At 40.0% G+C, this 17,005-nt stretch overlaps 1 protein-coding gene across 1 annotated transcript; it reads left to right on the top strand.

Moving 5' to 3' along the window:
* The first annotated feature begins 506 nt into the window (after positions 1 to 506).
* LOC145888796 (uncharacterized) lies at positions 507 to 15,072 on the top strand. The gene is made up of 26 exons (XM_082979651.1): positions 507 to 578; positions 846 to 937; positions 2,012 to 2,286; positions 2,545 to 2,834; positions 3,232 to 3,459; positions 4,182 to 4,370; positions 4,791 to 4,905; positions 5,086 to 5,341; positions 5,678 to 5,796; positions 6,253 to 6,418; positions 6,831 to 6,966; positions 7,345 to 7,502; positions 7,878 to 8,026; positions 8,416 to 8,531; positions 8,932 to 9,078; positions 9,291 to 9,405; positions 9,581 to 9,717; positions 10,003 to 10,205; positions 10,827 to 11,078; positions 11,504 to 11,624; positions 11,858 to 12,018; positions 12,265 to 12,495; positions 12,739 to 12,912; positions 13,267 to 13,459; positions 13,955 to 14,109; positions 14,362 to 15,072. Exons 1-26 carry the CDS (start codon positions 572 to 574, stop codon positions 14,668 to 14,670), a joined length of 4,494 nt encoding a protein of 1,497 aa, XP_082835777.1. The 5' UTR covers positions 507 to 571; the 3' UTR covers positions 14,671 to 15,072.
* The last annotated feature ends 1,933 nt before the right edge of the window (positions 15,073 to 17,005 follow it).

The following is a 17,005-nucleotide window of genomic DNA, read 5'->3' as shown; positions in this document are numbered from 1 at the left end:
CTAGAAGACTGGGTGAATTAAACATTTTTCATTTTGTGCACTGGGTTTATGTATCTTGCTGTATTGTAACCACACCGGGATTCGAACCCAGGTTATTCCGATAAGATTTCTGCTTTGTATGCACTGATGGGTCTGGGCGTCCAACCTTGCTTCGCATGCGCTGAAGGACCACCGTTTTCACCGCACGTTATTGCGAAATCAGGCAAAATCATAAGATATTTTACTGCCGTTCACGTTTTTGGACTTTGTTTGAGTGAAAGTGTTTGTCGTTCAATCATGCTACTTGCCCAAATACTGAGTTCGGTGGCGTTGCATCAAACGCTCTAAAAGTCAGTTGTTAATACAAATTTATATCACGTTTTTAATTTCTATTTATTCACAAACCTGCGACACCATGCGGCACAAATAATGTGTCAACAGTCCCGTTGTACGTCGCTCTATAGCCATCCATTCAGAGTGGACAAGCCACGGGGGCCATACGTAGTGTTTTATTTGCGCCGTAGTTATTTCGGCGAAGGGAGTCAACCTCGTCAGAACAACATTAAACAACGGGCCGGTGGAGAATACAGCGATGAAAAGTAAGAAGTTTAATTGTTTTGTTTATTCTTTTGTTGAAAATAATTAGCCGGAAACCGCAGTAAAATACATTGTGCTATTTTACCCGTAGTGTACGAAGACGTAGAGAATCCTATTTTGTGTGTTTGCAAATCACTGTAATTTCCTGCTCGTCAATGTGAATTAAAGCCCTGATGCTATCCACCACAATGCACAGAAGCACAACAAAGATTGTTGTGCCTCCAAGCACTATTGTATTTAAAGGTAAATCTTGTTTTATTACGTCACAGGTATAGATGTGGTGACGTCAGAGTCGTTGGAGGAGACCCTTTCGTGTGACGACGCGTTCTTGGAGTATTTTAACGCGTTTCTGTCTTTGCCGGTAAGATGTCTGCGTAAATGTTTGTCAATCGTCTGTTGTCTTTCGTTTTGAGTATTTGCAGTATTTGAAACGTTTGTTCTGCAAACACATGGTTACCCGTGCACCATCCGTTGTTACCGTAGTTGACTGTAGGTTCTGTAGCAACTGCAATATTTTCCGTATAATGTAGTGTATTGGACATGAAACGATTTACAAAATCTTGGCCTTGTACAAGTGGTATCTATAGTAACTGCTATGTATACAAATACAGCTTTAAGATTTTGTGAAAGAAATCACGTTATGCACACACGGTATCCAATTCACTGCCATTATTGAGTTCTTGGCTAATCATTTCTTTGTGGTTAATTACAGTCGTTCAAACAATCAGCGTACACACCTAAACCTAATATTAAGCGACCATTGTTACGTCACACTAGCTAAACAGACCACTACCAGCAGCAAGTGTTTAACGTCTGGTAGGAGAACAAAAGCGTGGGGTTTGATCCTATTCACATATACGATATCCAATTGATCCGCACGGAACAATTTGTAAACATAATCGCCATTGCGTGTGAAACATTATCCGTCCCATTGTTTGTTTTGTGAAACGTTTTGCGGCTTTTGTTGTCTTCCGAAGGCATCCGAATGCTCTATTTTTGTGGTTAAAATAAACTATAGTGTTTTGTTATAGCATTGACATTTTAACATTATATATAGGAGATGGCTTTGTGCTCTGAAATATGAGGTTATAGTGTTAAGGCAAATACAACATCTCATTTAGTTTAGTGTAGGGATGTCAAACCTATTTAGAGCGTTCTTATTTCCCAATCTAGATTTGGTGCGTGCCACAACTTTAAAGATGCACTCGAATCAGTTCTTTGTGAATTTAAGTTTGATCCGAACACCTTTGGTTTACAGCTTATTGCTTTAACGGAGTGGCTACATGCTCAGACGGGCGATTGGTTGAGATTGATTGATGAATTCATTCATTCATCCGTAAAAATGACCGACAAATCATTAAAACAGTAACTTTTATAGCAAAATAAACCGAAGTAAAAACAATACAATCATTGTTTAACTTCCGACTGTTCTCAGGCATTTCCGCAACGCCTCTCCTACAGTCGCTTCACCGGCACCTTTCATGACGTAGACAAGGAAAGTGTCCCTTTCGCTCCAATATGTGATGACGTATCACCCGTCACAAATGGGTTCGGGGTACGCTTTGACACCCATGACCCACTCGTAAATGGGGGCGACCCACATCTGCCCCCTAACGGCAAATCGGTGACGGGTGTTTACGGGGCGAAAGAGGATGAGAGGGAGAGGGTGATAACTTGGGCAAAGGAAAACCGCCTTCCTTTGTTTGTCGAGTAAGTATTTGTTGTAGACATTTATGGTATCTCTGTGTGTACGGACGTAGGGTAAAGGTAAATGTACGCCGCTTCTAACTTTCTATATTTTTCACGAATACAGGTTTTCTTGTAAATTTGTTGACCTTTCTTGATATTTCATTTCAATCAATCAAACAAAAAATTTTTTTTTAAATATGTTGAAAGTGTGAAACGCTATACATCCCGAACAAACCTGTTGGTACGTTTTGATCGATTCCCCCCTACCTTTTTATGCAGGACTCAAATGTACAGAGAGCTGAAGTTGTGTAAGCTTTTGTTGAAACCACTGGATGTTCGAAGGGGAAGCAGCAGAATCAGGGGTTACAGTCGTCTTTCCATGGGCTACGCAACCACAACCTCGATCGTCAGTGGCCCAGGTCGCATGGACTCGCCATCAAGAGCACTGACCAGTTTGGACAACCAGTCTTCCATCGACTGGACGGAATTGGCCAGCACAAAATATCAGGGTTTTTCCGATTCTAGACCCGCGAGCAGAGCTTTCAGTTTGCCTCCGAATTTGGGTCTAGGTTTGTATGCGTGTTTGCGATTCGTAAGCGTATGAATGTGTTTGCAACTAACACTTTTTGAAAAAACATTTTTCTGTAGGTTGCTGCAATTGCACTCATGTTTTATGTTTAACTTTATGGTACTTGGTTGGTTCTTCGAACACTGATAGTAAATTTATACTGAAATTTGGCAAGCTCCATTTATGATGTTCAAGATAAGTTGAAATTTGGCAAAAACAGTGTTTAACTGGGCGCTCAAAAAAGTCATTTGAGATATTTGTACCCGAGGAACCTAATAAATAGGAATAAAAGGCTATATTTATTACAGGTTTAGTGAATTGAACTGTTCTTTCATTTCCAAACCTTTAGGTCAAACGTAGGTTCACACTGACATATTTGTTGTTCGAAACACACTCAGGTAGGACGTGGTCGGCCACCGCAATGTACGATACCTCGGCCACCGAAACGAGCAGCACTCAGGGAAATAACACTTCCAGGCGGGACGTGGGCCGTCCGAGGATCCACAAACGGCGTATTTATCCACCTATGACGTCATCGAGGGGCCAGGGCGACTCGGTATCGGGCCAGGTTAACTTTATGTCGGATTCGGGGTTGGGAACAACTGCACTTGATTATGCTCACAGTGGTAAGTGTATAGGATGGGGTGGGTTATGTTCTGTATGCGAGTCTAGTATAAACTACTATCTAAAATGTTGTGATTTTAATCCACAATTACCTAAAAAAGTCACAGAATGTCACAAACCACATTGTGATTCACCAGGGCAACCCCGTGCTACGTTAAAAACCAAAGAAATCAAATTGCAAAGAAATTTTATGCATTGACTTAAAATAGAAACGGTTTGATCGGATTGGCTAATATTACTGCCTGTAACAATCGCCATATGCAGTGAATTAATCCAGTGGGAGCGTTTTAAACTGCTCATGTTGTCTCAGCATTCCATCCACGCCTATTGCTCGTAACTGGATATATTTCCACATCTAGCTCTTGTTTTGTCGTCGTGTTTTGGGAAGCTGTTTACTTAAGTCAGAGTTCGTAGTTGCCGATTGTGAGCACGGATTTGATATCTTGAACACTTTTGTGACATATTTAGCTTTCCTGTTTAGTGAAAATAACGTTTGACCGATTCTGTCCCACTTTCGACTTTCAAAAGTAAGTTTTGTTCCTACAATGTGTGACAATTTGCCAGAAGGTGCTTCACGTGTTCATGCATTTCTTTAATCTTCAAGATCCCGATGACAGAATGTATTCAATAACACTGGAATTGTAGCTATTTTTATTCCACAAAACCACGATTAATGTCAATAGATAATGTGTCAAAATCCAAAACAAAGATGATTTTTTCACAGGTACCAGCGCGAAAACTCGAAACATCGCCACTCGTGCTGACACCCTAGGGGTGAGCTCCCGTTGGGAAAGCGAGGAGGGGTATAGTACCCGAACCCCTGGGTCCAGAACCCGCACGGCAATGACGTCGTCTTCGTTGCCTGGTGACGGACGCTTATCCCCGGTCACTCCAGCCAACTGGACGCTTAATGGTAATAACTTACAATACAAATACTGGTTGAATGTAGGAGCTGGTTCGTAGAGCAAATATCCACCATGGACATCTTGTTCCACCGTCAACAGGCGTAATGAGAAATATTACCTTAAATATATGTTTTATTAGATAACATATACATTTTCCTTGATCGGAAAATCCCATACATTTTTCGCTATGACACTATTTCGTCAGTGCAAATTTCCCAAAAAACTTGTTCCGTGGCGAATGTAAACACACGAAGGACTGGTACTATTTCAAAATAATCCACATCTTTATAGTTTCTTTGTTGTTATGAGCAAAAACGTGCTGTCACTATGAGCACTTCAAGCAAGTTTACTTTATAATCAGGTCGGCGAGATATTATGAAACGAACCACGTTAAAGTGCACGCTTAACAGTAGCTATGTTTGTTCAAGACTCGAAATACGAAGGGAAAAGTGCACTTCGTACAGCCGACTCACCCAGCAAACCCCACAGAGCGACGATCGTTCTTCCCCAAGGCCGCAGTCAAGTGGTCCGGATTGCCACGAGGTACACAAACTTCTCGAACGTGACAAACCGTCGAAAATAAGACGGATTTACCCCCTCCAAACGTTGTATCAACCAGTGAAGAATGTATTTTTGTAAAGAATGCGTTTTCCCACGTCGATAACATTTCCTACCAGCAATATATTTTAGATATTTTTGTGATCATTTCAACATTTCGTTCAGCTCAAACGGAGACACCACTAACACTAAAACCGGCGGTCATCCCACCGATGACGTCACTACCACGTACGACGATGACGTAGTCGACGACGACGTCGCTGAGTCGGAGGACGAGTTCTACGAAGAGGAGGTGGTGGGAGAGTTTCTTGACTTCGACGAGCGCGATTCTTCGTGTGAGGAAACCGAAACTGAGATCGCTTCGATCGAGAAAGTCCACTCGATGTCGCTGCAACACATCAAGGAAAGAATTTTCCGAACCGTACGGTTTAATTTACACGTTTTTTTGTCACGAAAAAGGCGAATATTCATATTATATTTTGCTACAGGTGTTTACAATATTTTGCTACGCCGTGGACGCGTCAACTTTGAGGTTCCCCAAAAGTCCATGACTAACCTTAACCTAGCTTTGACGCTGCAATCACGTTTTTGCGCATTCTTTACTATTTTATATAAGCTTGAATTGTTGTAATAATACCCAATATGTACACACTTCACCTACTCATTCAATCAATTATCTGCTTACTCTCAACCAACAATATCGAACAATGTCATTTGTTTCTTCATCTCACAGCACCTCTTGTGTTATTTTTGGCAGAAATCTGGAATGGATAGTTTCCTTACTTTCATCAAGGGAACGGCTGGCGAATATTTGGTGGCATTCTGGCTCGACACGGAAGCTTTCAAAGACGCCTTAGGTCGGCACGAGAACAAAGGGTAAGCGTTCAAATATTTGCCGCCACTTGTCTTGATAGTGAGACCTGGAAAGTTTTGGACAATGATCGAAAGGTTTGATGTCTCGTTCTTCGGGACCTGGGTCTCACTAATTGCGATGTCGTTTTAGTTTGAAATGGGGCAAATTTCACTGTTTTAAAATGTTAAAAGTTGACTTAAAATGTTATATTTATGGCATTTTCCCTTTAGCTACCATTTATTACCTCCGGTTGCAAAAGACTTTTTAGTTTGTACAATTGTGAACACCATACAACATGTCAGCAATCATTAAGGTGTGCGTAACGGATCTATCGCGACAATCACCTGTAATTTCACACCGACTTTAACTTTTTGTCCACTGATGTTCCAATTTCAATACCAGTGTTGCGAACAAATTCCCAACAGTTAATAATTGCGAGATGCGACACATGTTGCTTAAATGATTTTCCACTCTTTCAGATCAACTGTCGTCTCGGAAACGGACTCTTGTGCGTCATCTAGCGACAGTAGTTTGGAGGAAGAGAGCGCTCTGCGTTTGAGGCGTCACCGATTGTTCCGTGATATTTTGGATCGTCACAAATTTGTTTTAACTGAGGAAGCGTGGCAACAAATCCGGGAAGCACAGGTAGTTTTGGGTGTAACTGATTTTACGAAATGCTGCTCATCTATGAACATATCGTAGAGCAAATTGGCTTTGCGAATGTCAGTCACGTTGACCAATATTTGAGATTATATTATTAGTTACGTCAGTACGGTGACGTATTCTGGAGACAAGTTTCCGTTAATTTAACCACGCAGGTGCCTAAAGAGTAGTAAAACGTGTGCCACTATCTGTCATATAAACATCAGAATGAATTTGATGAAAATAAACATGTTGAAATGAAAACCCAATCGCGCACGTGGGAACAAGGCACGTTTTTTGAAAATAAGCACAGTATGGCAACCGTGACTATAGATGTGAGAAGGTGTGAAATATTACATGAAGCCCTCTTGTCGTTGTATATGAATTTACATGCTTTACATGGTTTCTTTGATAGACAAACGGGGGCTTGGGATACCACGTGTTCGCTCGCCCACAATATGATGTGTTGAGACGACTGCGTTCCTATTGGTTACCGAGATACGTCGTACATCAAAACTCCAGACCCAGCTTCAAAGACAGCCTGGCAACAGGTAAACTGCATTCATTGCTAAAAACTACTTCACAACGAAGAGGAAAGCATTATTGTTGAGCTTAATAAATAAACAGGTTTGGCAATAGCGTATATTTACGAATGTTACATAAGGGAAATAATGCACCGAAAGCAACATATGTTTATAAACGAAACAATAATGACTTTTTTAATAAGCTTAAGAAATGAAAAATATAAACTTACTTGTAGCTTTACAAAAAAACACCGCTTTGATCGAAAGATTTCCACACAAACTGTAACTGTACCAATTTTCCATACAACTGTATGCAATTAATTACGTTTTTTTTCGATTATGGCCCAAAATAATTTATTGGGTGGTGGTGTGTTCTTGACGCCATGAGCGAATAAAAATGTTTAGGTCAGTGGAACGACGACAGTGAAGGGATGGTCGATCTCCCGAACAATTTAACGAAACTCACAACATTCCCGCTTCTCACTGTTGGGTATTTCCACCTTCCCGAACGACCAAGTGTCCCGGATGCAGCTCAGTCACAACTATCGGTGCAATCACTTGAGGTAACAGTTATATATTTTACCAAAGGAACGTTCCGTAAATAATTATAGAGGGTTCCATGAGCTGATGATTTTAGTAAAAACTTCTGAACATATAGATTGAGTCTTTGGACAACAGACGTGACCTTTAACGGATGTAATCAAGTATTACGGCAGTAGCCCATTGTTGCATATGGTCGTTGACTGTTTATGTGAAAAAACGTGTTTATTCGACGGTTTTGACGTAATTGCGGAACACTGGCCGAATACAAAAATCGACTAAAGTCCTTTAAAAACGAACGACCTTTAAAAAACTAAAAAATAGAAAAAAATACACTGAAAAGTGTGAATGTAACTTTGGTTAAATACAAAATGTCGCTGAAAGATTTTTGTTTTTAGTCGGTTGCAGCTCAGAGCAAGGCAACCACACGACCTTCCACGTCACAAATTCGTCTCATGTCGGCTCGATCCGCTTCCAACCACCGTCTCATGAGAGCTCTCACCGTTGAAGCAGACGCAGGATTCCCATTCAGAAACTACATAAGAAGGTGAAACAAAATTAAAGTTATTTTGGTTCAGCGCATCAGTCCAACTGCAGTACTGTCCGCAGCTTAATGGATATTATGATTCTTTTGCTTCTATGAAGTGGTTTTGTTGTTTGACCTTTTTGTTTCAGTGTTTCCCAAAATAAACGTGACCGCACTTTCATACACTTTTGGTTAAAGTAGAAGTCACATTTTTATTGTTTTCTGTAGTATTCCACGCTGGTTTCGTAATATTGTTTTTCACATAAGTATTCCACGCTGGTTTCGTAATGTTGTTTTTCACACAAGTATTCATAATATTTTTCATTCATCAACATCAACTTTACTTTCTTATACTTTAGCAAACCTTGCAATGTGCCAAGTATACAATATTCACTACAATATACTAATAGGCACGAGGACAAACAGATGACCTTCACGTACGACTTCTGGATGTGTCTTGAATATCTGAGCGAATGGAGCGCCTCACACGTTCAATCTCCGCATCATTACGCAAAACAAAACGCAAGTACGTATCTGAGCAACTTGTGATGGTTATGTGCATCATGTGCTAGAATTGACTGCTTTAGTATGCTGTTATGTGTGTGTGAATTTATCGCATAATAAGTGATTGTGTTCATTATGGTTCTGATCAGTAGAAATAAATTTCGATTTTTTCAAACAAATTTGATTTGAGATATTCTCTCGCCCCATCCAGCCCGCAAGCGTATTTCTCTTTGATATTTTGCTTTCAGTTTTTTTTACGTTTTTTCATCAAAATATCTAAAACATTGTAATGACCAGTAATATAATATACACATAAGTAATTGAGTCACTAACGTTGTTAAGTGAGCTGCAAGGTATATTATACGTTGCAAACATATACTGGCATGCAAACCGTCTCACAGAGTTGTGTCATTTCGTTGCAGTCGCTTACGGTGGAGTGGAGGCGTACATGCTCTTCAATATATTCCTTGCCAAAGACGCGCCGAGTTTCATTAAACCACCGAAGAAACTCAATTCGAACATCGCGTCGCTACAAAGGGCATTGAAGAAAGCCACCGCCCCCGGAAAAAGTACGTCATGATTCACAAAACGTTTGTTAGATGATTTTAACACAAATAATTTTAACCCTTTTTGTTGCAACGGATGTCGTCCGAACATGAAAAAGTCACTTTGCTTTAATTATTGCAAAACCTTTTTGTTGTTGATTCAAAAGCAAAGTAGAATTTCTTTGTACAATTAACCCCATCTAAAACACTCATAATGACCATATTTTTTTCTCCAGAGTCTTCAGCGATAATATCCTCCAATCTGTTCCGTTCTATTCGCCAATACGTCATTAACGTACTTTCCTCGTGCCTACAGCGGTACAACGAACACGAAATCAAAGTTTACATTGAGTAAGTAGACTTATTGATTTTTTTTTAAGTAACAGTAATAACATGGAAAAGAAAAGCAGGTAGTTCACAGATGAGCACAGCAGTGTTCGAAACGTTTGCTTCAAATGATTAGCATGTTAGCTTTGACTTTTCTGTTAACTTTCTAAATATGCAAATAAATGTTATTTTCTATCAGGTCACGTGAGGGTCGCACTGTCCAATCACGTTCGACGGTGAAATCTGAAAGTCCGGTAACGAGCGAGGAGAAGAAGGAAGAGGAAAGTACTTCCATGAGCGAGACGACAACAACCTTCAGTCGACACTGGTATTATGGTACGTGTAGGGAATGTTAATGGTCTCTGACTTCAAAGCATTCCCTGCATGCCTGCAGACTATAGCAGTGTTAAACATTTCAAACATGTTGTTCAAAAGGTAAAAAAAAGCAAGATCCCGTGTTTATTTTTTTCTAAACTTTTTTTTTTAGGAATAAAAGTTTATTTTTAGTCGTGATTTTCTAGGGAAGCCACGGAAGAATGAAAACTTAAGTGAAGAATTAGTGTCGCTGAGACATCCAGCCAAACGCATGCGATTTCAACTGTTTAACTTGATTTCCAACAGATGACGGTTCAACGACAGAAACCGACTCGGCAAGTACGATGTACTCGTACGACGTGGAACGGATCAAACAACTCGCCTCCTCGATCAGACAGAAGGGAGCAAAAAAACCTCAACGCCAACCGCAGAGAAAATCAGTAGCAGCGAGAAAGACTGCTCGGCTGAGGACCGCCGGACTCGGCCTCAGGGATCACCAAGCATCAAAGGTATTATACTATAAAGGTTAACTCCGTGAGGTATTTGTTTTTTTTGGGGGGGGTGTCTGTACACAGTGGTGGGATTTAATTATGGTAGCATCCGGTTCTCTCGCTAGTAACATGTCGTAGTAACCGTAGTACAGTGCCCCATGTGAAACATAGACCCCCACATACTGTTGTAAAACAACTGAAAGAATCGGTTCGCGTAGGTCATTAAGTTACAAGAACCACCTTTTAGGTCGAAACAGTGGTCATCTGTCTGCAGCTTACACAATTACAAGAACCAGTTCGCACGAAAGTGATACGTATTATTTGGATGATGAATAAATATGAGGACATTTGGTGAAAAATACTTATTGTCTGACACGTGGATACAGAATTAAAATATTTTGAAGAGTGATTTAAAGCGTGATACGAGTTGATGTGTGTCATTGTAAAGCCATTTGCTGTTGCGTTTGTTCCGAAATCTAAAGAACTTCCCTCAAATATATTAACTTACTTCATTGATGTTAACAGTCAAGTGTTTCAACACAAGCATACTTGCACGCGATGTTACATAAACCTCCGCTTTCTACGCTTTCACTTTAGACACGAGGTCTTTCAATAAAAAAACTGCTAAATTCTTTACAGGTGCAGTTTACTCTACCGGAGGATGAGGCGAGAAAAGCAGATGGCGGGGAAGACGGAGGTGGATCCGAGTCGGAAGAAGATGATGAGCAAGATGACGGAGGAAGCGAGGAGGAGAGGAGACGTCGCACGAAGAAAAAGAAGAAAGCGATGATGTCACAACATCCAAACCGACTCACATTCGCTGAAATAAGAGCCAACAAGCTTCTCTATACTTTCTTAAGGAAATATATTTCACAGTGTGAAAGCGTGGAGGTAAAGCGGTTGTGTTGCTTCGTATTAAAGATTACGAGGAAATAAAATAAAAAAAAAACAAATGGAATTCTACTCCTATAGTTTTATGAAATAACAATTTAAAAAAATGCGAATTGCTTTCTGATTTATTGCAACGATGACGGAAGTGTTTAAATGCACATTGTTAGGTTTTTCTTCGGCCAAATGGTCCCAACCGTTTATTTCTTGTATAAATCTTCATTTTCTTGTATAGTCACAACTTTTCTTAGTAACTATGAAAAGTTGCTAATGCACAAATCTTGTATAAACAATAGACGCTTCTGTGCTATGGAATTAGTATTAAAAATGCCATACGTTTGCACGTTCATAAAAATTACTTAGATTTTAGTTAGATTTACTAATTGACTTGGTTTTTGCGTGATCTAAAACATGTAACGGTATCACAGGTGCAGAACGTGATGCAAATGTACCAGTTATGTGACGCTTTCCTTTCCATCCCATCGACTGAAGTGGAAAGAAGGAACGCTCTTTCATCTGAGCTCGTTAAAACCTATCTACACTCAACGGGTGAAATTATCTTAAAAATACTAAGTATTGAACAACAAAAACATAATTATCCAAATGCTAATGCTGTTAACAGGATGGATAGAGTGGTATAGCTTGGTCAATTGTCGACGTCATTTTAACTCTATCCCATCGTATAAAGTGACTTTTCTTACAACGTTTTGCTAGGCTTATCAGCTGCACTGATATTTGTAGTTTCCTATTGATCAAAGACATGATGTACTTGCCGTCTGTAGGTCCAAAGCAGATCGCGATGCCTTCCGATCGATCTTCGCAACTTTTCCGAGAACTTCCGAATCCTTCCGATGAATCGGTGCTTGAAGTTCAAGATTACGTCACTCCCACACTGGATCAGGCTTCGGCCAATTTCTCACTCGGATTCAACACTTTGTTAAAGGTTTGTAATGAATTACGCAATGTTCACTTAACTGTTTGAAGCTTAAGTTATGTTATGTTGTTTAGTTCCAATACCTTATCATAGGGTGATCTCTTCATTACTGCTATAAATTTGACGAATTTGTAGCGTGTTTTTAAAATAAAAGGTCAGTACTCTTGGACAAGCCTTCATCAAATATTAATAACAAAACTCCGAAATACGAAAATACATATTTTAACCTTGCTGTAACAAGTCGTTCCTTCCCAGGAATACAAGTTGTCCATACGGAGCGATCTTGGGCAGCATCTGAACACAGCAGAACTTGCACTGAAAACTCTCACGTTGAAGCCAAGCAGTAAACGACGACGGGCTTTAGGAAAACACTCAGCAAGACAGACGCCCACTTCCGAACACAAAATAATGTTCATTCAGTCTCTAGAGCGCGCTAAAGAAGGCAACTTACCACTGGAACTTATGCATTTCTACAAATATTTGCAGGTTGGGCCTCGTTGTGCTTGATATCGACCACTAATGTGCGCTTGATATTGTAAAGTCAATTTTTTGAGGAAATAGTTTTTGACAAACTTTACCACAATTTTTGTGCTGCCAGTGCAACTCGTATTTAAAATCCAATACAAAATACGACAAGAGGATTAAGTCGTTATGGATAGTGCAAACGATGGATAGTGCAAACGAATGCCCATGGCAGTAAAAAGATTCTTTAAACAATAATTATTTCAGGGCTTTGGAAACCAGGAGGGATTTCCCCTCATCCATAACGACCTCATGTTTTACGTGGAAGTCAACAAGTTTCTTGCTTGTTTCCATAGCGACCACGATCTCGTGATACTTAAGTCGAAAATCAAAAGCATTCGTGATTGTTTCATCGACTCGCAGATGCAGCCTACGTTACAAGTAAATTTATTTGCTTCACTTAAATTGTTCCTGGTTAAATAAAGTTCCTGGTTAGATAAAGTTTCTGGTCAAATAAAGTTCCTGGTTAGATAAAGTTTCTGGTCAAATAAAGTTCCTGGTTAGATAACGTCCTCTTGTTGTCATTCAAAGCAAAAATACAGCATGAAGACAATTATTATGATTTATGAATAAAAAAACAGACTAAGGTGTTGGAAATAATTCCTACACACAAACGTCGGTCCAAATTAACTCTATTTTTGTCAGTGCCCACAGACATATAAAAACACATTTGTAAAAATGTACAAAAGAGTCTACTGCGACCTTTACAAAAATAACTAAAAAAAACAATTGTAGATTGATATAAAAACGGGGACGGCGGAGAGATTGCGACGCGCGATGGAATCTTTCGTAAACGACAAAGGTCGTGACCCCCACGTGTCAACACTTTTCGATGATTCGCAACACACTGTCTTCAACGAACTTCTTCCATTCTGGGCTGGTTTCGTTACGGCGATGTCGCCGTCCGAACGGGAAGGAAAAAAACCAGGTTCTTTTCTTGACCGTAAAACTTTTGTAGGGTTGTTTCGAAAACTGTTCATAGAGTTCAGGATGCAGAACCTTGTTGTAACCTAGATGTTAGGATACGAAGTAACAGTAGTTCTTGTCTTAATGTGTATGTAACCATTACCATCAAATTTTTCTTTTTCGAGAGCTGTAAAGTTCATAAAGCAGCATCGTAACCTTAAATATCGTAACACGAATATACGAGCAAACTAATGTTCTTTTTTCCGTTGTACTGTTTACAAATCGATGAATAAGACTTTACCTTCCTTGTGGTGATTTTGTTTTGATTTGTTCATGAAACAATTAAAATAAAAAGGAATTCGCTCTAAATAATATTGTTGCTATTACCACCACACTTAATATTTTCACTGGAAATCCAATTCTCCCATACTCAATACTGTCCCAAGCATTCAAACTCATCATTTAATAGTCTTAACCGCTATATTTGCAAAATATACTCCAACCTCATTTTGTTTAGTTTTGAAAAGCGAACGGATGCAGAGACGAAGACTCGAAGCTTTCCTTAAAAGTCGCGATCCTGTGGTAGATTTTCCACTACCCGAATCCCACCCCAAGTTTGATATGAGGGGAATCGAATTCACTTTCTCTGTAAACACCGGCATACTGTGGAAGGTAACACTTGATGTTGTCTCGATAAATCCCGCAGGCACTACTAGATTCTCCTGTCTTGTTTTGCTTTAATAATGAGGGTTGTTTGTGACTGGGCCTATTCGTTACTTTATCGTATAGGATTGTTTGGACATACCTCGGGTATTTGCAAACACATGGTTTAGAACTAGTGCGAAGATCCTTATATTGTTAACTTGGATTAAACTTTTTGTGCCTTCTCTGCGTATATCAGTGTGGGTTGTTTCTCTGTCAAAGGCGTGGAGCGAAACGTCATCAAGTCGATCCAGCACTCCACCAATCACGGGCGTGATCGAGGTTGTTAAAGCCCCGCCCATCGCGCAGCGTAGGATCGTGCGGCGTTCCGGTTTCACCATTCGAAAACTTCCAAGTCACGTGACCGCGTCGGAGCGGGCCACGCCCGAGAAGAAAAATCAATCGAATACAAACGTCACGACTCGCGGCTGGGGGTCAAAGTCAACCCAGCAGACAAATAGAAACTCTCGGAAAGCTGCAAACGCAAGTGAGACAGCAAGCAATGTGAGTTACACCACGTCTGTTAGTTAATTGCTCTGTATGTTGGTTTGGGATTGCTGATACACTCCTAAAACGTTACGTTAGAAGTACGTCCCAAATTGGGTTCCATAACAAAATGTTCTATGTACTATCTAGTTTTAGGCAAATGGCGAAAATGCTTGCTAAACCTTTGGGGATTCCTTGTCAACTTCGGTAACCTTGCAGTGCTTTCGTAGCCTCCGTGAATAAATAAGCTCGGGAAACATTGTTCTAAAATAATATTAACGCGTGAAGCAGCACAATCAGCGACTGCTAACACACACTTGTGCACTTTTAATGCCGTGAGATTATAGAGTGTGATTCTGGCTTTGTGTTTTCAGTGTGAATTCTATGATTTTGTGTCGTGCATTTTACAGTGTTTTAGTTTTCAACCAGCAAGCACTTCGTGTTCTTTGTTACGTTAAAAAAAAGATAAATCACAGAACTGCTTTGTATGGTGATTATTCACGGTGACACGAAATAACGGCGCGGCATTGAAACGGATCTGACATTCAAAGTATTCCAGACATATAGGAAGTATATGACAATGACACGCGCGAAAGGGCGGCGGTGGTCCTCCCACCCACCCCAGTGCCAACCATACACTTCCTTCCAAATTCATTCGCAATCCAAGGACGAATTAAATGCAAACTAACTTGTGTTTTGGTTTATCGCATCCCGTCTGAAATGATGAACGATGAAAAACAGTTACCTAATGTCATACCTCAGCATATTGCGACCGAAGTTTTCAAATTACAGCATTTGCAACATGACGGCACCTATTCTAATGCTTAATGTGGGTACAATCTGCACGTAAGCGTGTCAACAAGTTTAGGCAGGGTTGTCCACATTTGTTGTTTTCAAACCACGCGATGTGTTTCACAACAGAATTAGCTCACAGCACAACATTTCTTGATATTTGATGCAGATCCCACAATGTACAGTCAAGCATTCTTGTGTATGTCGTAGAGAATAATTAATTATATGTCAATGCGGGAAGAAATTGAGTGAAATTAATGGTATATCGCTACCCTCTGATATTCCCAGCTAATTTAAATTGGTCCATTGTCACAAAACTTTCCCACTTCCGGCTTTCCACCAATATTCATTATGGCGCAATATAAAATCCATTGTTGCTCCATGAAATAGGAAGTTGCGACTCGTGGCATCGTTGCGGCAACTGCTGCAGTTGCTGCTTTTCTGGCTCTCAAAGCGAACTATTCGGCCGGGGTATAATGACCTTCAACCCAGCTGATCTTTGCATATTTGATTAGGGCAAATCGACAACGCCCATGGCAATCTTTATATTTTTGCTATCACTAATTGTGAAAGTCTTATTTCGGCCCCCCAATTTTTTTTCTAATCGGTTCCCGCACTTTTGGGACTCTCTTTTTAACCAAGACAAAAAACGAACTACGTTATCTTGCACCACGATCTGCCCACGTGCACCTAAACACGTTATAACTTCCTGCATTTAAAAGCATTTCATAAAAAGGGAAATTGACATGTGCGGGCGCATGTTGTACTTCATCACAGGTTGTCGGGTGGTTCTGTGACCATGCCATGCCCTGCGGACGTATTTTCTTGTTAACACAGCCATGATGCTGAAGAAATTGGTAATTCATTGATTCTAGCAATGTTTAAAAGTCTTTATTCACTATATAGTGTAACGAATACAATAAGTTGCTCGTCCAACGTGATAATATTTGTGTTTCAATGAAAGGCCGTTTATGATTAATTTAGCAACAACATGTTCCAACAAATACACATACACGTTTTAATATCTGTTTATTGATCGGAAAAATGGGAGAAACAACTTTTATCTCTCGCGTTTGCTGCAGATTACGCAATAACAAAATATAGAACGTTGACTTCTTTGCACTTATGAGTCTCCTGGTCATTTGTACATCGGACGACTTGACGTAAAATACGATTACAACAAGAACTATAACAATGCAAGTCGGAAAAGTTCTGTGGTAAAGATAGCGATAAAGTAAAAAGCGGTATAAACTCTTGTGAAATAATGCACTTATAGCCGACTATTCGTCATATAGTGACGTTGTATAGGCGTATATGCTGATATAAAGGCCGCGCAAAAAAGTACATGAAGACGAAGGCAACATTTGAAAAGCAGAGAGAAAGTATTCTATAGCACGTATCTTTAACTTAACATCGATCATTTAAAACGTCCGCACCGTTTTATTTGTAGTTCTTGATTTCTTTAAGACCTTGCCATTGCCATCTCATAAGACGAGCCGCATACCTCACGGTTATCCTGCACCAAAGCACATAACGGACAGAATGCGTGGACCAACAAGTCCTTGCACACACTGCCTTGGATATCTTT

Source organism: Ascidia mentula, chromosome 2, assembly GCF_947561715.1.
Source record: "Ascidia mentula chromosome 2, kaAscMent1.1, whole genome shotgun sequence".
NCBI lineage: Eukaryota > Metazoa > Chordata > Ascidiacea > Phlebobranchia > Ascidiidae > Ascidia > Ascidia mentula.
Note: the sequence above shows the minus strand (reverse complement) of the source record. Positions and strands in the feature narration are given on the sequence as shown.

Excerpts from the sequence above, each read along its gene's own strand:
- LOC145888796 (XM_082979651.1), top strand. Across the intron at positions 6,419-6,830 it reads AACAAATCCGGGAAGCACAG|ACAAACGGGGGCTTGGGATA; the intron begins GTAGTTTTGGGT and ends TTTCTTTGATAG. Across the intron at positions 8,532-8,931 it reads TTACGCAAAACAAAACGCAA|TCGCTTACGGTGGAGTGGAG; the intron begins GTACGTATCTGA and ends ATTTCGTTGCAG.